The sequence below is a fragment of the Lycorma delicatula genome, chromosome 13 (genome assembly GCF_047948215.1).
Source record: "Lycorma delicatula isolate Av1 chromosome 13, ASM4794821v1, whole genome shotgun sequence".
Classification (NCBI taxonomy): domain Eukaryota; kingdom Metazoa; phylum Arthropoda; class Insecta; order Hemiptera; family Fulgoridae; genus Lycorma; species Lycorma delicatula.
The window spans coordinates 4,119,694-4,142,757 of NC_134467.1; the positions used below are offsets into that span (position 1 = coordinate 4,119,694).

General features: G+C 29.1%; 1 protein-coding gene across 12 annotated transcripts in view; it reads left to right on the plus strand.

The window, feature by feature from the left end:
* Nucleotides 1-13,907: 13,907 nt before the first annotated feature.
* The window catches only part of Mi-2 (chromodomain-helicase-DNA-binding protein Mi-2 homolog), a 161,370-nt gene continuing 152,213 nt past the window's right edge, over nt 13,908-23,064 (plus strand). For all 12 annotated transcript variants that reach the window (XM_075381508.1, XM_075381511.1, XM_075381514.1 and 9 more), the window contains exons 1-2: nt 13,908-14,089; nt 20,686-20,774. In XM_075381508.1, the coding sequence (XP_075237623.1) occupies nt 14,053-14,089; nt 20,686-20,774 (126 nt within the window). In that variant the 5' untranslated portion in view covers nt 13,908-14,052. The remainder of the gene's footprint in view (nt 14,090-20,685; nt 20,775-23,064) is intronic.

Consider the following 23,064-nt stretch of genomic DNA (forward strand, 5'->3'; position numbering starts at 1 on the left):
ATAATAATTATTTTCAGTAAAACATGTTTATATGTTAATTATTAAAAATTTAATTATTACCGGCGTGTGGTTGTGTACGCGCGTGCACACACACCCACTTTTAGTTGTACATATATAAAAAACTCCACTTTAATAAATTATATTGTATTTTAATAAATAACATATTAATTTATTTATTTATGTGTTTGTGAGTGAGTGAGTTGTGTGTGTGTGTGTGTGTGTGTGTGTGTGTGGTTGCGCGTGCACATTTACATACACACTCGCGCGTGCACAATATATTTATTTTTATATATGTAATAATAATTATTTTCAGTAAAACATGTTTATATGTTAATTATTAAAAATTTAATTATTACCGGCGTGTGGTTGTGTACGCGCGCGCACACACACCCACTTTTTTTTGTACATATCTAAAAAACTCCACTTTAATAAATTATATTGTATTTTAATAAATAACATATTAATTTATTTATTTATGTGTTTGTGAGTGAGTGAGGTGTGTGTGTGTGTGTGTGTGTGTGTGTGTGTGGTTGCGCGTGCACATTTACATACACACTCGCGCGTGCACAATATATTTATATTTATATATGTAATAATAATTATTTTCAGTAAAACATGTTTATATGTTAATTATTAAAAATTTAATTATTACCGGCGTGTGGTTGTGTACACGCGTGCACACACACCCAATTTTAGTTGTACATATATAAAAAACTCCACTTTAATAAATTATATTGTATTTTAATAAATAACATATTAATTTATTTATTTATGTATTTGTGTGTGAGTGAGTTGTGTGTGTGTGTGTGTGTGTGTGTGTGTGTGTGTGGTTGCGCGTGCACATTTACATACACACTCGCGCGTGCACAATATATTTATTTTTATATATGTAATAATAATTATTTTCAGTAAAACATCTTTATATATTAATTATTAAAAATTTAATTATTACCGGCGTGTGGTTGTGTACGCGCGTGCACACACACCCACTTTTAGTTGTACATTTATAAAAAACTCCACTTTAATAAATTATATTGTATTTTAATAAATAACATATTAATTTATTTATTTATGTATTTGTGTGTGAGTGAGTTGTGTGTGTGTGTGTGTGTGGTTGCGCGTGCACATTTACATACACACTCGCGCGTGCACAATATATTTATTTTTATATATGTAATAATAATTATTTTCAGTAAAACATGTTTATATGTTAATTATTAAAAATTTAATTATTACCGGCGTGTGGTTGTGTACGCGCGCGCACACACACCCACTTTTAGTTGTACATATATAAAAAACTCCACTTTAATAAATTATATTGTATTTTAATAAATAACATATTAATTTATTTATTTATGTATTTGTGTGTGAGTGAGTTGTGTGTGTGTGTGTGTGTGTGTGTGGTTGCGCGTGCACATTTTAATACACACTCGCGCGTGCACAATATATTTATTTTTATATATGTAATAATAATTATTTTCAGTAAAACATGTTTATATGTTAATTATTTAAAATTTAATTATTACCGGCGTGTGGTTGTGTACGCGCGTGCACACACACCCACTTTTAGTTGTACATATATAAAAAACTCCACTTTAATAAATTATATTGTATTTTAATAAATAACATATTAATTTATTTATTTATGTGTTTGTGAGTGAGTGAGTTGTGTGTGTGTGTGTGTGGTTGCGCGTGCACATTTACATACACACTCGCGCGTGCACAATATATTTATTTTTATATATGTAATAATAATTATTTTCAGTAAAACATGTTTATATGTTAATTATTAAAAATTTAATTATTACCGGCGTGTGGTTGTGTACGCGCGCGCACACACACCCACTTTTTTTTGTACATATATAAAAAACTCCACTTTAATAAATTATATTGTATTTTAATAAATAACATATTAATTTATTTATTTATGTGTTTGTGAGTGAGTGAGTTGTGTGTGTGTCTGTGTGTGTGTGTGTGGTTGCGCGTGCACATTTACATACACACTCGCGCGTGCACAATATATTTATTTTTATATATGTAATAATAATTATTTTCAGTAAAACATGTTTATATGTTAATTATTAAAAATTTAATTATTACCGGCGTGTGGTTGTGTACGCGCGTGCACACACACCCAATTTTAGTTGTACATATATAAAAAACTCCACTTTAATAAATTATATTGTATTTTAATAAATAACATATTAATTTATTTATTTATGTATTTGTGTGTGAGTGAGTTGTGTGTGTGTGTGTGTGTGTGTGTGTGTGGTTGCGCGTGCACATTTACATACACACTCGCGCGTGCACAATATATTTATTTTTATATATGTAATAATAATTATTTTCAGTAAAACATGTTTATATATTAATTATTAAAAATTTAATTATTACCGGCGTGTGGTTGTGTACGCGCGTGCACACACACCCACTTTTAGTTGTACATATATAAAAAACTCCACTTTAATAAATTATATTGTATTTTAATAAATAACATATTAATTTATTTATTTATGTATTTGTGAGTGAGTGAGTTGTGTGTGTGTGTGTGTGTGGTTGCGCGTGCACATATACATACACACTCGCGCGTGCACAATATATTTATTTTTATATATGTAATAATAATTATTTTCAGTAGAACATGTTTATATGTTAATTATTAAAAATTTAATTATTACCGGCGTGTGGTTGTGTACGCGCGCGCACACACACACACTTTTAGTTGTACATATATAAAAAACTCCACTTTAATAAATTATATTGTATTTTAATAAATAACATATTAATTTATTTATTTATGTGTTTGTGTGTGAGTGAGTTGTGTGTGTGTGTGTGTGTGTGTGTGTGTGTGTGTGTGTGTGGTTGCGCGTGCACATTTACATACACACTCGCGCGTGCACAATATATTTATTTTTATATATGTAGTAATAATTATTTTCAGTAGAACATGTTTATATGTTAATTATTAAAAATTTAATTATTACCGGCGTGTGGTTGTGTACGCGCGCGCACACACACCCACTTTTAGTTGTACATATATAAAAAACTCCACTTTAATAAATTATATTGTATTTTAATAAATAACATATTAATTTATTTATTTATGTGTTTGTGTGTGAGTGAGTTGTGTGTGTGTGTGTGTGTGTGTGTGTGGTTGCGCGTGCACATTTACATACACACTCGCGCGTGCACAATATATTTATTTTTATATATGTAATAATAATTATTTTCAGTAAAACATGTTTATATGTTAATTATTAAAAATTTAATTATTACCGGCGTGTGGTTGTGTACGCGCGTGCACACACACCCACTTTTAGTTGTACATATATAAAAAACTCCACTTTAATAAATTATATTGTATTTTAATAAATAACATATTAATTTATTTATTTATGTGTTTGTGAGTGAGTGAGTTGTGTGTGTGTGTGTGTGTGTGTGTGTGTGTGTGGTTGCGCGTGCACATTTACATACACACTCGCGCGTGCACAATATATTTATTTTTATATATGTAATAATAATTATTTTCAGTAAAACATGTTTATATGTTAATTATTAAAAATTTAATTATTACCGGCGTGTGGTTGTGTACACGCGTGCACACACACCCAATTTTAGTTGTACATATATAAAAAACTCCACTTTAATAAATTATATTGTATTTTAATAAATAACATATTAATTTATTTATTTATGTATTTGTGTGTGAGTGAGTTGTGTGTGTGTGTGTGTGTGTGTGTGTGTGTGTGGTTGCGCCTGCACATTTACATACACACTCGCGCGTGCACAATATATTTATTTTTATATATGTAATAATAATTATTTTCAGTAAAACATCTTTATATATTAATTATTAAAAATTTAATTATTACCGGCGTGTGGTTGTGTACGCGCGTGCACACACACCCACTTTTAGTTGTACATTTATAAAAAACTCCACTTTAATAAATTATATTGTATTTTAATAAATAACATATTAATTTATTTATTTATGTATTTGTGTGTGAGTGAGTTGTGTGTGTGTGTGTGTGTGGTTGCGCGTGCACATTTACATACACACTCGCGCGTGCACAATATATTTATTTTTATATATGTAATAATAATTATTTTCAGTAAAACATGTTTATATGTTAATTATTAAAAATTTAATTATTACCGGCGTGTGGTTGTGTACGCGCGCGCACACACACCCACTTTTAGTTGTACATATATAAAAAACTCCACTTTAATAAATTATATTGTATTTTAATAAATAACATATTAATTTATTTATTTATGTATTTGTGTGTGAGTGAGTTGTGTGTGTGTGTGTGTGTGTGTGTGGTTGCGCGTGCACATTTTAATACACACTCGCGCGTGCACAATATATTTATTTTTATATATGTAATAATAATTATTTTCAGTAAAACATGTTTATATGTTAATTATTTAAAATTTAATTATTACCGGCGTGTGGTTGTGTACGCGCGTGCACACACACCCACTTTTAGTTGTACATATATAAAAAACTCCACTTTAATAAATTATATTGTATTTTAATAAATAACATATTAATTTATTTATTTATGTGTTTGTGAGTGAGTGAGTTGTGTGTGTGTGTGTGTGGTTGCGCGTGCACATTTACATACACACTCGCGCGTGCACAATATATTTATTTTTATATATGTAATAATAATTATTTTCAGTAAAACATGTTTATATGTTAATTATTAAAAATTTAATTATTACCGGCGTGTGGTTGTGTACGCGCGCGCACACACACCCACTTTTTTTTGTACATATATAAAAAACTCCACTTTAATAAATTATATTGTATTTTAATAAATAACATATTAATTTATTTATTTATGTGTTTGTGAGTGAGTGAGTTGTGTGTGTGTGTGTGTGTGTGTGTGGTTGCGCGTGCACATTTACATACACACTCGCGCGTGCACAATATATTTATTTTTATATATGTAATAATAATTATTTTCAGTAAAACATGTTTATATGTTAATTATTAAAAATTTAATTATTACCGGCGTGTGGTTGTGTACGCGCGTGCACACACACCCAATTTTAGTTGTACATATATAAAAAACTCCACTTTAATAAATTATATTGTATTTTAATAAATAACATATTAATTTATTTATTTATGTATTTGTGTGTGAGTGAGTTGTGTGTGTGTGTGTGTGTGTGTGTGTGTGGTTGCGCGTGCACATTTACATACACACTCGCGCGTGCACAATATATTTATTTTTATATATGTAATAATAATTATTTTCAGTAAAACATGTTTATATATTAATTATTAAAAATTTAATTATTACCGGCGTGTGGTTGTGTACGCGCGTGCACACACACCCACTTTTAGTTGTACATATATAAAAAACTCCACTTTAATAAATTATATTGTATTTTAATAAATAACATATTAATTTATTTATTTATGTATTTGTGTGTGAGTGAGTTGTGTGTGTGTGTGTGTGTGGTTGCGCGTGCACATTTACATACACACTCGCGCGTGCACAATATATTTATTTTTATATATGTAATAATAATTATTTTCAGTAAAACATGTTTATATGTTAATTATTAAAAATTTAATTATTACCGGCGTGTGGTTGTGTACGCGCGCGCACACACACCCACTTTTAGTTGTACATATATAAAAAACTCCACTTTAATAAATTATATTGTATTTTAATAAATAACATATTAATTTATTTATTTATGTATTTGTGTGTGAGTGAGTTGTGTGTGTGGTGTGTGTGGTTGCGCGTGCACATTTACATACACACTCGCGCGTGCACAATATATTTATTTTTATATATGTAATAATAATTATTTTCAGTAAAACATGTTTATATGTTAATTATTAAAAATTTAATTATTACCGGCGTGTGGTTGTGTACGCGCGTGCACACACACCCACTTTTAGTTGTACATATATAAAAAACTCCACTTTAATAAATTATATTGTATTTTAATAAATAACATATTAATTTATTTATTTATGTATTTGTGTGTGAGTGAGTTGTGTGTGTGTGTGTGTGTGAGGTTGCGCGTGCACATTTACATACACACTCGCGCGTGCACAATATATTTATTTTTATATATGTAATAATAATTATTTTCAGTAAAACATGTTTATATGTTAATTATTAAAAATTTAATTATTACCGGCGTGTGGTTGTGTACGCGCGCGCACACACACCCACTTTTAGTTGTACATATATAAAAAACTCCACTTTAATAAATTATATTGTATTTTAATAAATAACATATTAATTTATTTATTTATGTATTTGTGTGTGAGTGAGTTGTGTGTGTGGTGTGTGTGGTTACGCGTGCACATTTACATACACACTCGCGCGTGCACAATATATTTGTTTTTATATATGTAATAATAATTATTTTCAGTAATACATGTTTATATGATAATTAATAACAATTTAATTATTACCGGTGTGTGGTTGTGTACGCGCGCGCACACACACCCACTTTTAGTTGTACATATATAAAAAAACTCTACTTTAATAAATTATATTGTATTTTAATAAATAACATATTAATTTATTTATTTATGTGTTTGTGAGTGAGTGAGGTGTGTGTGTGTGTGTGTGTGTGTGTGTGTGTGGTTGCGCGTGCACATTTACATACACACTCGCGCGTGCACAATATATTTATTTTTATATATGTAATAATAATTATTTTCAGTAAAACATGTTTATATGTTAATTATTAAAAATTTAATTATTACCGGCGTGTGGTTGTGTACGCGCGTGCACACACACCCAATTTTAGTTGTACATATATAAAAAACTCCACTTTAATAAATTATATTGTATTTTAATAAATAACATATTAATTTATTTATTTATGTATTTGTGTGTGAGTGAGTTGTGTGTGTGTGTGTGTGTGTGGTTGCGCGTGCACATTTACATACACACTCGCACGTGCACAATATATTTATTTTTATATATGTAATAATAATTATTTTCAGTAAAACATGTGTATATGTTAATTATTAAAAATTTAATTATTACCGGCGTGTGGTTGTGTACGCGCGTGCACACACACCCACTTTTAGTTGTACATATATAAAAAACTCCACTTTAATAAATTATATTGTATTTTAATAAATAACATATTAATTTATTTATTTATGTATTTGTGTGTGAGTGAGTTGTGTGTGTGTGTGTGTGTGTGTGTGGTTGCGCGTGCACATTTACATACACACTCGCGCGTGCACAATATATTTATTTTTATATATGTAATAATAATTATTTTCAGTAAAACATGTTTATATGTTAATTATTAAAAATTTAATTATTACCGGCGTGTGGTTGTGTACGCGCGCGCACACACACCCACTTTTAGTTGTACATATATAAAAAACTCCACTTTAATAAATTATATTGTATTTTAATAAATAACATATTAATTTATTTATTTATGTATTTGTGTGTGAGTGAGTTGTGTGTGTGGTGTGTGTGGTTGCGCGTGCACATTTACATACACACTCGCGCGTGCACAATATATTTATTTTTATATATGTAATAATAATTATTTTCAGTAAAACATGTTTATATGTTAATTATTAAAAATTTAATTATTACCGGCGTGTGGTTGTGTACGCGCGTGCACACACACCCACTTTTAGTTGTACATATATAAAAAACTCCACTTTAATAAATTATATTGTATTTTAATAAATAACATATTAATTTATTTATTTATGCATATGTGTGTGTCTGTGCGCGTGCTTGAACACACACACACACACACACACACACACACACGTCCTTAAAATTTTATTTATATATATGTATATAATTAAAATTTTAAAATTCATATCAACACCTTTTTTATTTAATTAGTATGTTGTACTATATGGTTTGTAGAATAATCACCGATTTGTACACCCGACCTCTCAGTTAACCGTACAATGTTTCATTAATCTGCAATATTTATTTTTAATTATTTCTTATTTTAAGTAATATTCGTATTATCTGAGAGATTTTCTCGTTAGAAAATTCATTAATTAATTGCGATTCAAATGAAATATAATAAAAGATTAATCGGACCTTCATTCCACAAACATTCTAGGACTAAAAAGTAATGACAAAAAGTAAATGACAAATCAAAGAAAGAAATAATAATAATAAAAAAACTGAAAATGTTATACTTATATTTATTATTTACACTTATGTCTACCCACACACACACACACACACACACACACACACATATTTCTTTGTAATATTAGATTATTTGATAGAGTCGTGTCATCTTGTAATCAATTACATTGTAATATTTTCATTTTTAGTGAATGTAGGCGTTTTATAATAATAAAAAAAATTGTTTTAAAATGTACTTTATTTATTTTAACCAAAATAACGGTTATACTGTACGTTTACATCGAAATAGGTCAGTATCTTTAAAATTAACCTCTGTGTTACAGTTGATTATCCGGCATTTAATATTCAATTTATTTTAACTGAATTATGTACGTATTGCGATATATTTATTTAACATGTTTTAAGAAGTAATTAATATTTAGTATCCGACAGAGTCGTGACGCGTTTTAATTTATTCGTTTTCGGTGGTTCTAAGCTTTTTACAAAAACTAACTTATACCTTCCCGTGTAACGTTTTTTTATAATCGCGATAGCTTGATGTTGTTTGCGGCATTCTTCCTTGTACCGAGGGGCTTCTTCAACGAACGTAATTTCTCTCTTTTTGATTTACGGGCGGGGGAGCAGCTCAAAAATTTCAAATGGAACCGATGGTCATGTGATATTTCATTTTACAGGGTTCTTTGACATGAGAAAATTTATACAATCAAAACTAAATTTTTGCGTCGTCCTATTTATTTTTGTTGTTACGTTATCCCGATTCTCTTTGTGTAAAGCTTCTCAGATAAGAGAGGCTAACCGAGTAAGCTCCAATTTAAAGTTTCAGACTTCACGGGAACGAGGAAGCGGCGGTAAAAAAATTTAAACGTGACATTTAGTCAGGTCGTACCTTATTTTAAAGGTCTTTGCGAGATAAGCAAAACGATATTAAAAAAATTAAATTCTGACTATTTAAACCAAAATGTCGACCGCAAATGTCATTTCGTTAATTAACAATCAAAAAATTCATTATTAAAATTTTTCAATTTATTTTATTTTTTTTAATTTTGTCTTGAGGCCTGATCCCCGACTTTTGACGGATTACGATCGTCATACCATCTCCTCGTAGCCCTGACGGGCTTTATTAGAGGCCGTCTTTTAGATCCTCTAAACAATAACACTACACAGTCATCGGTTTGGTGTCGGTAGACATTTCCATCGGTATACTTACACAACCTCCTGTCGTCTTCGTACGGCCTCTTTCAACCGCGTAACTTAAAACCCTCGACTATCAAATTAACCGATTCGCAGAAGCGCGATCCTAGCGCCTTCCTGTAACACCGAAAGGTTTTACACAAAAATTCTTCCTATATCTAACTTCAATTTGACTATGCCCTCAAATGATCGCTTGATTTTGTCTTTAAACATCGAAACCGGTAACCTGGTACCTACAAAACAAGCGTTGATCGCAACAATTTTATCCTATAATTCAATTTTCGTAAAGTCCTCTTAATTTATTCAAAAATTAAGAAACAGATTCGCAAATTTAATTAGCCTATAATGAAAATACCGCCTAATAAAATTTGTTCGGTTAAAAGATGTTATTTGTTTATGTTCAAACCGCGCACTGCGTGCAATAATACAGACGCTGTTCGAAAGCTTCTCTCACATTATGAACAGTTTCTGGTGAAATCTACATGTGCACTTTTTGACGATAATTTGCATTAGCCGTCGGTTTAAATAAATATTGAAAACATATTCTTTAACGTTACAATAAACACTTACTTATAAATCATACAGACGTTTGGTATTGCAGTCTCTCATAACAAAACAATAAACCGGTAGGTTTTTCTTATCTTTTTATATAAGCGTAGAATTAAAAAAGTTAAAAATTTGTTGATCGTTGACCGGTACACGCTACAATGAAGAACACTATTTTAATTAAAATCGTATTTAAAACACGAAAATTAATTTATTAAAAAGTATATCGCTTAACTTTACATCATTATAATTTCTTTGAAAAAATAATGTACTCGTAATATAAATATTACGTACACGAAGTTGCTTGTATAGTTTTTTGACGTAGTTTTTATAGCTTCTTTAGACAGTAGCGGTCTACACAAAAGAAGCCTTTACTCGAAATGGTCGACCGTTTTTTTTTTTTTACAGTACGCTACCACCCTTTGTACCCGACTTAAGAGAGTACGAGTCGCATACATGCATGTTATGATGTTATATTTTGTCTTGCTAACTCTACTACTTGTCCTTGGAAACTAAACTACAATACAACATTTTTTTTTTTTTTTTTTTTTTAATCGTATTTATTTGTAAATAATATACATTTATATAATTACATATACAAAAAGTAATGTATTTATTTATACATACGGGTGTGTTTCAAAAAGGATACAACCGCTTTGTTTAACGACTTGAATTTATTACAGAAATCTGTTTTTAATAAAATATTTAATATAACAATATTCAAATTATCTTTAACAACGGATGTTCAAAATGATTTCCTGTGATCCCGATGCAGGTTCGTACACCTTTCATAACATTTTCAGCCGCTTTCCGTAACGTTTGAAATCTCACTTTCAATGTTAGCCTTCAATTCGTCAAGCGTACGAGGATTGTTTTTAAAAACTACACTTTTAAATACCGCTAAGGCCACAACCCTTTTCTTATCAAACGATGGCCAAAAAATTCCCTAATATACCCAGGGTTTTATTAGCGGTACGATACGATGCATTATTTTGTTGCAACCGACATTCTCTTTCGTGTAAATCTAACACGACAATAAACTGTTGGATTAAGTTGCGATAAATTACACCGTCAAAAAATAAAGGCCCTCTTATACGACCGATTTTAAGTGCGTGTAATGGTCGTTCGTGAAACGCGTGAGGATTTTCAGCGCTCCATATTCGGCAGTTTTGGCTGTTAATGTAGCCATTCGAGTGAAACTATATCTCGCCGCTGAAATAAACACATACCGTTTTCATCAAAAAGAGAACGAAACCGAAATTGAAGAATGGAGAAATTTTATCGTATTGTAATTGTTCGTGGAGATTTTCTGACCGTTAATTACCGACATTATGCGTGCTAACATTCCCTGCCCGTCATTAAACACAGTGCGATCAAGACAGTTAGAACGATTTCATCAAGGAATAATAATAATAATAATAATCTTTTTATCGGGTAATAAACAATCCAAAATTGCATCACGATCGTCGACAATCGATTACTAGAAAATGCGGTTGAAGTCTACTGTAATGATTAAAATGTTTAAAAAGTTCTTTCTACCCGTTCAGTCGCCCCATTCAAACACACAAAACATATCATTTATGCACAATTTACATCTTTTAAAGTCAGACTCTGTCCTTATAAAATTTTGATTAATTATTTCAGCGGCCATCTATGTACTCGCCAACAGGTAGAACGCCTTAGACACCGACGGGCATCTTAGTCGAGATTTAAACCGACTCAAAACGGGAATCTTTTTGACATCCTCTGGGAGCCTATTAATTAATTTGACACCAACTTGCGACGGCAAACGTTCGAAAGCCATTGTTCTGTGCTGTTGGACACTGCGAATGAAATTAATACGATCAAACACGGAATATATAAGTATATATTGTAGCTGCAACGTTTCATTCCAGAAGTCGGCACGTACAGCGTAGTCGGTACACTTCAAAGCTTATAGCAGTTGTAAATAATATGGACTCACATGTGTGCGTTTTTTCGTTAAAATATTTCGCACTGGCATCGCTAGTTCGGCCTTCCTAACATATTTTTTTAGACTGCACAGGAAAGTCTAACTGACGCTTATTTTTAAACAATTCTGTTTTAAATTAATGTTTTTTTTATTAGAGAAACTTCTTCGTAAATAAATTTTTCTTAAATTTTCCCCACAGAGTAAAGAAGTCCCTAAAAATCAAGACTTTTTTGTTCGAAATTTGAGAATTTTGATACTTAAATCTTATTTTAGTAATCTTGACTGATCGACGTAGTAGTAAGTTATGCGATACTTTGCCGGTTTTTTTTTCTTTTAACGAGAGAAAATATGGGATTGTTTTTGACGTTGACTAAAATGACAAAAAATAAAAGTATTAATTTATTTTATCGTTCTTCCTTTGTCACTTAAGTCGTGGTAAGTCTGCTGGTGGATAGTGGTGAGCCATCTCTTTGTAACAGACACAAACAATTATTATGCTAAACCTCGTTTTACTTTTTTATGATGAGAAATGCGGTTTTTTAGCGTATAAAAGAATACTATGCTTGACTGAGATTTGAACCAAAAACGTTTCGCATGAAAGGTAGAAACACTATCGCTTCGCCTTGGAAGACAACAGAAACATTTGTTAATTAAAATAAACTGAATTTTTCTTATTATTTATTAATAAAGATAGAATTAAATTTAAAAAAAATATTATAATAAAACATATCAGTTCTTGCATTAAAAAATAATTTCCAAATATATAAGCCTCCCTCCTTTTTTTAAAATCAATTAGAAAATACAGACTGCTCCTTAAAGGGATTTAGGAGAAGACGTTTCCGATATTTTTTTTAACGTTAACATTTTTATTTTTAATGTAATATATATATAGTGTGGTTCTTCTTTATTTAATTTATCATCTTAAATTTTAGATACATTTTTCACCTCGAACCTGTGAAAGTAAATTAATAAATAATATTGTGTATTAAAATACAATCTAAAGTTATATTAAATAATTGCAACATGAAAATAATTTATGAAAAAAACACCGAAGAGAAAATTATGATAAATATATTTACAAAAATAATATCTTAACTTATAAATTTTTAATTGTACCTTAATGGAGCAATTAAAATTGCTACATTGTTGGAAAAAGTTGCGTTAAATATAAAAAAGTGATTTAATTTTACTTATTTATTCTTTGTTATTACGATTCTTTGTTCGACTTAATAACATTAAAAATTAAAAAAAAAAATGTATAAAATATTTTCTAGTGTTAGTTTTTAAAATTAGTGTTACCGTACTCCGATATGAAAACGAGGAGTAAATCAAAAGGTAAGCATTTTTGAATTAAAGTAATAAATTCTTTCGTTTGAACAGCTAAAACGCAGTCAGCTTTATTTTAAATTACATTTACATGTAATGAATTATTCGTTTAATAGGCCACGAAAAGAGGTGTGATTTGTTATTTAAAATGTGAAAAGAGGCTTACTTTTGTTATTGTTGTGAAATGTCGTAACTATTCGGTTTTACGAGTTGTTCTTTGTTTCGTCGGCTAATAGCTGCGAAATATATACATTATTCGATCTTTAAATGCTTTCGTTATCATGCGTTAACGGTATATTATAATACACATTAAAATTAGAAGAAATATCTCATCGAATGATTACAGCCTTAGTCGGTTAACATAAACAATATTGTTTTCATAATCTTTTATTATTTTTTTTATTACGATATCGCAGATGGAAATGAAACGCCATCTTTGGAATCAATCGATATTTGACCTGCTCTGTATGTCTTCTTGTTTTAATAACTAAATAAAATGCAAATTATTGTCGGAAGAAAAATTAAACTTTTTCATAACAATCGATATAATATAACAACAAACAGCTTTATTTTGGATCGGCCGATCGTCGCGTTAGCTTTATAATTAAATATTATCAAATATAAATTCATTAATTCCTTGTTGAAAGGTATGCATTTTTTCTGTACATTCTATATATCCATTCCCCTTGCTTTCCAGCAATAGTGAATTATCCCGGGTCATACGGTAGTTTGTTGCACGCATGCGCGCTGTAGTCGTTTCTCGACACTTCCTTCTCTACCAGTCGTTCTGCTTGGAGTCGGTTTTGCTCGTTGTTTATATACGAAGTATTGTGTACTTTACGTATTAGTCGTGTTCTTTTTGTGTTTATTTCATTTAAGTTAGTTTAGTTTTGTTATAAATTAGTTTTTAACATGGCTTCGGATGAAGAGTTGGATGAATCGTTTGCCGGTAAGTGAAAGAAACAATTACTTCGACCATGCTGTGTGATGTCGACAACAAAAATTGACGAGCGGGATCCTATAAAGTATTGTAAATACTTTGTTTTAAAAAAATTGTTACGTATCGCGTTATCGAACGATATTGCTTTACTCTTACGGATATAAATCAGCCGACAACATTATTTTGTATCATATTTGTTAATATTCACATTGATTATTGAAATCTTGTATCTAAAAATGTTAAGTAGGGGGAGTGGGAACTCATTATTTTTCCTTGGCAGTACGCGGGGATTCCATGACCCTACAACAAAATGGAGGCCATCATACAAAGAAATTGGCATGTGAAATTAAGAAAGTTAATTCACTTTTTTTTAAATTTGTTGGTATATTTTTAAAAGAACACGTGTTTTAGAACCGCTGTAACTGATAGTAAACGCTACGTAACCTCCCCTGAACGCGTTTTTTTTGCTTTTAACAGTTCATAGATGCTACGTTTAATTGATGAAATCATTCAGTGATGTTTTTTGCAAAATAAAAATTAATCTACATCTATGATGAACTGTTTATACTTAAACGTTAGACATTTTAAGACTTTATATCTTTTCCTGTTGTAGGTTAGAATTTACGTAGGCTTTCTTGAAAGATTTAAGTAAGTTATCCATCATGGCTAATATAAATCGATAAATTAAGTAGTAATATATAAATTTGTTTGGTTTTCGTTATTTTCTAATTGTATCTAAACTATTATCATTGAAGTCAATGAATTTTCAGTTAGTAAATTTTGTTTCTAAGGACAATTCCAATTTATAAATTGCTATACTTGAAAATCTATCCAATAAAGATTTTTTTAGTGATTTTGTAGGTTTATTTTTAGGGATACATTGTTTTTAACAAACTTAATGTAGTTTCATGCCCATTAATTGATGAGTGGTACAAAGTTGTAGGTAGTTAAGGTATGGTTAGGTTTGGATGTATAATAAAAATTATCACAAAATGTAATATTTACTTATGCCGGTTTACCTCATTTTATGTTTATAAGTTTATATATGTCAATTTTTGTCTGATGTATTATGTACAATATATTTGTCTGTTTTTTTGTTGATATATTTTTATTTTTTTAATTACTTATGTACAGCCTAATTTGACTATGAATACTTTGGTTTAAGATTTTAACCCTGTATTTCTTACAAGTTTGCCATTTTATTCCAGGGATTGTTTTGTACATGTATAGAGAAAAATAAAAAATATTATAGAGCTTGCAAAATTTATTTAATGATCAGTATTGTCTAGAAATTTGAGGTCATTTTAGCCTAATAAATAACAAGCCTGACCTAATACCGGTGAATTATTTTATTTACCAAAATAATGATATTCAAATTAATTTAAACAATTAAAGTAAAAAAGTTTTTATTTTTTTACTAGTACTAAGTATTACTATTACTGTTTTTAAATATTACCCATATTATCACAGTTTGTCCTCCATTATCCCTTCCCCGATTTATTTTTTTTTTGGGTATTTCTGGGAGAAAATTGCACTAGCATTTCAGGAAAAATAAGATAATTTACATTTAACAAATTTATAAAAAAGGTACAATTTAGTTTTAATTGTACAACTTTTCTTACCAATTACATGGTTTCTATTTTTTTAAGCTTCTCTGTGCACATTCATGTAGATGATTTATCCAGTTGATGATGTACTGATGTAATTTTAAAAATAAATATCAAACAGTCCAAATAGCATTGCAATGGTGTAATAAGACAAGCATGAACATGTTTGCCAAAGTCTTGATGTAATAATCATAATGGCCTCAATCTCTTAATATATTTTGTTGATAGTCTTTTATGTGTAGGGTAATGATGTTTGACAGACAGGTGCAGGATAGTCTTATCATGTTCTTATAACCTATTTTAAGAAATGTAAAGTTGAGTTTTATTTAACAAAAGTATAAATTTCTTTTTGAAATTTAGAATACAGATTAAAAAAAAGTTAACAAATTTCTTATTTAATTTTTTTAATTTTTGTGTATTATAGAACCATGCTTTTTGTTATCCATATTTTATATCTAAAAAAAAGTAATTGAAGTACAAGTGATTTAAAAAAATTTTGAGATAATTAGAATTTCACGGAACTAAATAAATTTTAAGTTTTGAAGAACAGGTTTCATTAAGTAGTACAGGATACCTACAAGCTATATAAAAAGAAAACTCAAAATAATTATTTTTTTGTCCACCAAAAGTATATTAAAATTAATTGATCTTTGCAATAAAATGTAATATAGAGTAGAACTTACAGTGATAAATAGAAGATATGCTTGTATAACCACAAAATATAAAAAAAACAATACTGCAGTAAATCTTTTTGTTTTTGTTACACTATTTTACATTAAATTGAATTATTTTGTTACAAAAACCTTAAAATCATATTTAATATGCTTTAAATTTAAGGAAACCTAAAATTAAGTGCGAAATTGAATAATTTAGTGTACTGAAATTTAAATGCCTTACTGTTTAAAAATTATTTTGTAAGTAACATATAATTTATCTAGTTACATTACTGTAATCTGCATAATTTAAAGAGAACAAAAATAAAAACTCTGGTTATTTGAATTTTTAACTGTATGAGCGATTTTAAAAACATTTAAGTACACATGTTGCAGTAACGTTTTCTTATTGCAAAATTAAATTACAGCTATATATTTTAAAATTTAGAATTAACAAATGGAAAGCAGTATGGAACATAATTATCATCTACCATCCATACAAATTTGTCATTATTACCAATACGATTTAGTTTCATAATCCCAATAATATCGGATTCATTATTTCATAAGTAATGTTCTGAAATTACACCATAACAGAATAAATATGGAGCTCTAAATACATGAAATCAATATCTAAAGCAAGTGTACACAATCATTAGGCTGATACAAATAAGCTCTTGAATATTTATTGTTACTATCTGTTTCAAATTGCTCGAAAGTTTAATTAATTCAGTCAGCTAAAGATCACAGCACCAACTACTGTAATTGTAAATATTGTTCCCATTTCTTTTTAGATAGTTTTCAATTTTTACAGTTTTCTAGCCTCCTATCTCCTTTAATAATATGTCCTAACCAATGCTGTTAACATTTTCTATTCCTAGTTATAATGCTAGTATTTTAATTTTTGTTTTTACATTCTTTGTTTTTCAGTTGGTCTTACTATTAAATGTTCCCTATTTTTTCCGTATCCAAATTTTAAATGCCTGAAGCCTTTCTTTATTTTATTCCTTTTGTGTGTAGATGCTATAAATAAACAGACTACTGTTTTTTTCCCAAAATATTTGAAGTATATGAATGTGCTGATAAAAGGATGTACTACTATATGTTTCTTATTCTGTGTTAGTTTTAGTTAACATCGTGGCCTTACAGATGAAATTATCATTTTTAGGGTACAGAAAATTTACAACACTTAACTGTAGTAATTTATTAATTAACTACAATTTTATTAATATTTGTATTCTCAAGATTATGGTAGATTAGATGTGAATTGTGTTTGTATATCGTTTAGATAATATTAAAAGTAATTAATACTGCAATTAATCTTGAGGGAGTTGTTCTCAAATAAAAATAAGTTGTTTTGGTTACAATTTTGTTGTCTAACAATAATAATAATTGTGCAACAAATTATGAAGAAGTATATAATTAGCCAACATTATTTTTATTGTCATTAAAATAATGAAAATGTGCACGATTAAAAGGTATGCGAAACAAAATCTGTGTAAAGTTTCTACGCAACTAATTTTTTAATTAATATAATATAAATTAGTTATGGGTAATTAGACATTAAAATGTTTGTTTTAACATTCTTAACGCTTATTTATATCAATAGTTTTTAGGATAGAATTATATACAGAGCTAAAAATTTCTTAATACACATTTTCTAGTCATATCTACAATATTATATTCCATTTTTATGGGGAAATTAAATGTTTAACTTGCCGATCTCTATGGCATGCAGCTTGGCCTTTCATCCTAAGGTCTTGAATTCAAATCAGTCAGGCATGGCATTTATAATCTGCTCATCTACTTCAAGTTTTTAAATTCCTACATACAAGTTTTGTTGTAAGCTTATTTGGTTGGTGAATTAATTTGGCAGTCAAAAAAAAATTAAATTATAAAACCAGAGAAATATTCAGTTTTACAAATAGGATATTTTGTTAGCTTATTTTTTATTGTTTAACTTTGTTAACGTAATTTGTAAGCTATAAATAAACAATACTAGACAAAGAATTAAATCATAGTCATAGTTGATTTTTTGATAAATTTAAATCCCTAACAAAGTCATTTAAATCACCTTGTGATATATGAAGTGGCTTATTGGAAGATAATTCAAAATCAAAATCCAATGATTTTGATTTTGAATTGTTGTCTTCTTCAGTACTGACCGATTCTTCATCGCTGTTTTCAAAACAATGTTTCGATTCACATGATCCTTTGGTTCACACCAAACTATGGGTACACCAAATGGCAAAGCCTTCTGTGTACCTTACAGCCATCCTCTTAAATATACAGAACAGTTACTACAGGCAAATTTTTACATATTATGTAAAAAAAAATCCACAACCTCACACTATTAAATTACATAAAATCTTAAAAAATGTTATACATCATATTAAATGAATAAATATAACAATGATCAAAGATTCTACTCTATTACTTACTAAGGGGATTTCGTGACTTAATCTTATTTTAAGGCTATTTCACTAACAGTGTAAGTCCACTAAGGAAGGTGCTAATATGAGATCAAATTCCATCAACTCTGACATTTCATCGCATTTGTCCTAAGTATAAACTCTTTTATAAAAATACATGAAAAATTGCTGGCTTTCTTTAAGAATAAATAACACCGATAGACAAAAAAACCTTTTTTAATGTTTCTCTAAGTGATACCACTTCTTGAATTGCTTTCTTGCGTGCATTACAGATCTGTAAATACAATTTTTCTATTGCCCTTAGTTTTAAATAAATTACGCTTCAAAAAAAATTAAGGGAAAATATAATTCATTATTTTTGCATGGCCAACCTTCGGTTAGGTATTGCTTCAGAGGATGAGATGAATGATTTGTAGCATGTATGAAAATGGCATGCCTGACTGAGATTCAAACCCAGGACCTCTGGATGAAAAGCAGAGATGCTACCCTGGCTGGCTGTGTTAGAATGGTCATACCGTGGCCACAGTTGTATTGGAATGATTTTGCTGATGCTTTTCTTTTATAAATAGCCTTAGGCACATCTCGAATTAATGTCCAACAGTATTTGGCTAATATGTAAGTATTCCATTTCCCTTTATAGAAGCTTTCCATCACCGAAATGGCTTGATGGAAACATTCACCATGTTTGTCACTTACATCTGCAAGGTTGTCTGAGAAAAAATCCAGATGTGTGTGGAGGAAATTTCAAAGACATGTTACATCTCATAGCTCTGTATGAAGTAAGAAGTTGATTAACAATATCGTGGTAATGGTTGGATTTTTGTTTGCTGAAAAAACTTTTGCAAACGTCTTTAAATGTAGCCCAAGCTGCACTTTCTACATTATTTAACAATGAGTTATATACATCACCTTTGACCGACTCTCTCATTTGAGGACCAACATTGATTCTTAATTTTTTCCTTCGCTTACATTCGGACATTTCTGCCTGATGTTCAAAAATCCAGGACTATCCTTCTTCATTGCTTTTACAAAATTTTTCATTAGTCCTAGCTTGATATTGAGAGGGGGTAAAAATATTCTTTGATTCAACTAAGGATTCATGAATAATAATTTTTCCATTTGGAGTTATTGTCTCGTTTCTTCCACTCTTTGATAACATAATGTTTATCCCTAGCTCGGCTGTCCCATTCGCAAAGAAAATACATGTACTTAATATAGCCTAATTGCATGTCTAACAAAATAGCTATAACTTTCAAATCACCACATATATTCCAGGAACGTTTTTTATAATTTATTTTTTCAAGAACGTATTTCATCACATTGTATGTCTCTTTCAGATTAATACCATAAGCGATTGGTATCGAAGGATATTTGTTAACTATACTTGGTTGAATCTATGAAAAGCGCCAGTCCTCAGTGCAATATAAGCTCATCAATATTTGTGCAATAAACAAAATTATTTTCATCAATATAGTACTGAGAAAGTTCTTTTCGTTGGCTTTGAAAGCCCAAAATTTTTGTATTTTTTTCAAGTAAATTCCAACCTTGCAGTCTTGATCCTAACAGTTCAGCTTGATTTTTTGATAAATTTAAATCCCTAACAGTCATTTAAATCACCTTGTTATATATGAAGTGGCGTATTGGAAGATAATTCAACATCAAAATCATTGTTGTCTTCTTCAGTACTGACCGATTCTTCATCGCTGTTTTCAAAACAGAAAGTTTCGATTTTTTAGAAATTCCAGACACACTTGTTAAACAAAAGTAACAATTGGTAACATGATCCTTTGGTTCACACCAAACTATGGGTACACCAAATGGCAAAGCCATTTACTTATATTTGTTTTTTAATTAAATGTCATTAACATTCATTTGTGTTTTTTTTTTAATGTTAATGTTTTTTTTTTTTTTAGGAGAAGAAGATATTGATGATTCAACAGCTGGTAGAGGGAATGGAGCTGAAGATAATTCCTTAGAATCTGATGAAGATAAAAGGGCTGAGGTAGTATGTTTTAAGTTGTAGTTTGTATTATGATGAACCTCTTATTATTAAAGGTTTTATGAATCGTGGGAAATATTTATACTTATTATTCTCTTGTCTAGTGAAATGTATTTATTTAAAGGTCACAGTTATTTCGTGTTAGATTAAGATTGATCAGTGATTTCATTGAGGTATGCAAACATGTAAACCACTGGTGTTTATTGAAGTATATTTAGATGTATAAGATTTTTATTTTAATGCGGTTTGTCTCTGAGAAAGAAAATTATTATGAAGAGTAATTCTTTTTTTATTTCTCTCTTTTAATAGTAATGTTAAAGAGGAAATCCTTGGTGAAATATGGTCGGGGCTAGTAGCCAAAATTAGTAATATTGATGGACATAGCAGCACAGTCTCGTACTTTTACCTTCACGGTTAAGTTGTAGCAGTAACAGGAAAGTATATAGATATCTTTAATTCATTAACCTGAAATCTGATTGATAAATCTCATCATTGATTTTGAATAAAATTTAGCGTGCTTTTTTCAGTTACAGTTTAAATTTTCACAGTCTCTTGTAAAATTTGTCATAGATAACTATTGGTAAAAAACAATGTTCTTTGTTTTATTTTTATTTACTTAAAGAAAATTAGTATATTCTAAGCTTACTCTGATCACCATCATGGTCATAGTGAAAAATATCAAGACATGAATATGATTATTGATTAATTTATCAAATGATTTTCAGGTGTTAATTTGCCTATAGAATTCCAATTTGTTTGTTAATAAAACTGAACTTTCACCCGTTATAAATGAATTCCACAAATGGCATTGGTTCTGTTCCATTCCAACTTTAGTAAAAATGAAAAGAACTTGCACGGATCAAAATAATTGTGGAAATTTGAAGTTATTTTAATGTACAATGCATCAGTAGTCAACAAAATTTTCCTTTTTCCATAACCTCAGTCTTGAATAAAATAGGGAAAGTAACCTTCAATTTATAGGTACTATATCACTCACATTCTTTGAATGATGGATAGGTGTGTTCAAAGTGAACTGTTCTGTGGCTACCAGCGCTTGTACTTGAGTATAAACATAATTGTCATGTCTATAGTTGGAATATTTAATTTAAAAAATATATATATATTTATTTAATATTAATAAAGTAATATAAATATTTACTAATGTGAAAAAATCCAAATTTTGTGATTAAGAAAATGCAGATAATTAATTTGTTTTACTTAAGATTTCATAATTGTATACCAATTTGAAATTTAAAAATCTTAACCAAAGTTAAACATTTTCTGCCTGCCCTACACTATTAAATTAGGTTATTTCAGTGACTTTTTTTTGCAATATTTACTTAAGTAGAATAAAATTTTTATTCTATATACTGCTAAACACAATACAAGGAAAAAAATTGGTATACCTTTTTAAGTGTTCTCGGTTTTTCTTAGTATGCCATTTATTTTTATAAAACCTAATTTTAAAAAAAAAAGTAAGATTTTATAACAGTTTTATGTGAAAAAATGACAGTAAGGAACACAATAAATTAAAACAATTACTTGATCTTTAGTATAACTATATGTATAAATAAAATTGGTAAACGTTTGCATAAAATTAAAAAAAATATGCCGCCATTAAATATCTTTCATATGATAAATTTTGAATCATTTTGGCATACGAAGTTCAACACCACAATTAGGCAATACCAGGAAGTTTCTCTTTTTTTCTTTTACCTTGTTCTGATTTTTACTAAACAGTGCGTCATCTTGACTTCATAAACTTGCACTTTTATCAGTATTTGTGTCAGATCCAGAATTGTGATATCTTGAAAATAGTCAATAATTTCACTTTCATATATATTTTGTTTATTTTTTCAGAAAGAAAATAATAGAAATCTCGAAATGAGTACTTTACTTTAAAAAAATGATTATATTACTTAAACGCTTTGTTAACAAACTGAATTGCAACCGATCTAGGTACAAAAATGAAACCTTGGTGAAATACCAAACCCGTACTACGCATGGATAAATAGAATCATTCCATTGTCCATTATTTTTCACGTGGATTCCGGTAGAGTAAAGTTAACAGTAAAAAAATATTTCCTGTATTATAATCTTAGGTTGGATATAGCCAGGTAATTTACAAAAGCTTCAAATACATACTTCTGGACATGGTGAAAGAAACCATCTCTCATTAAAAAAAAAACTATGAATTTAAAATATCTTCTTATCAAATTGGTATTGATAATTTGAACATTCAGATGAATTGATTCTGGTAAATAGGACTGTGCTGTATTTAATCCAGAGGTAT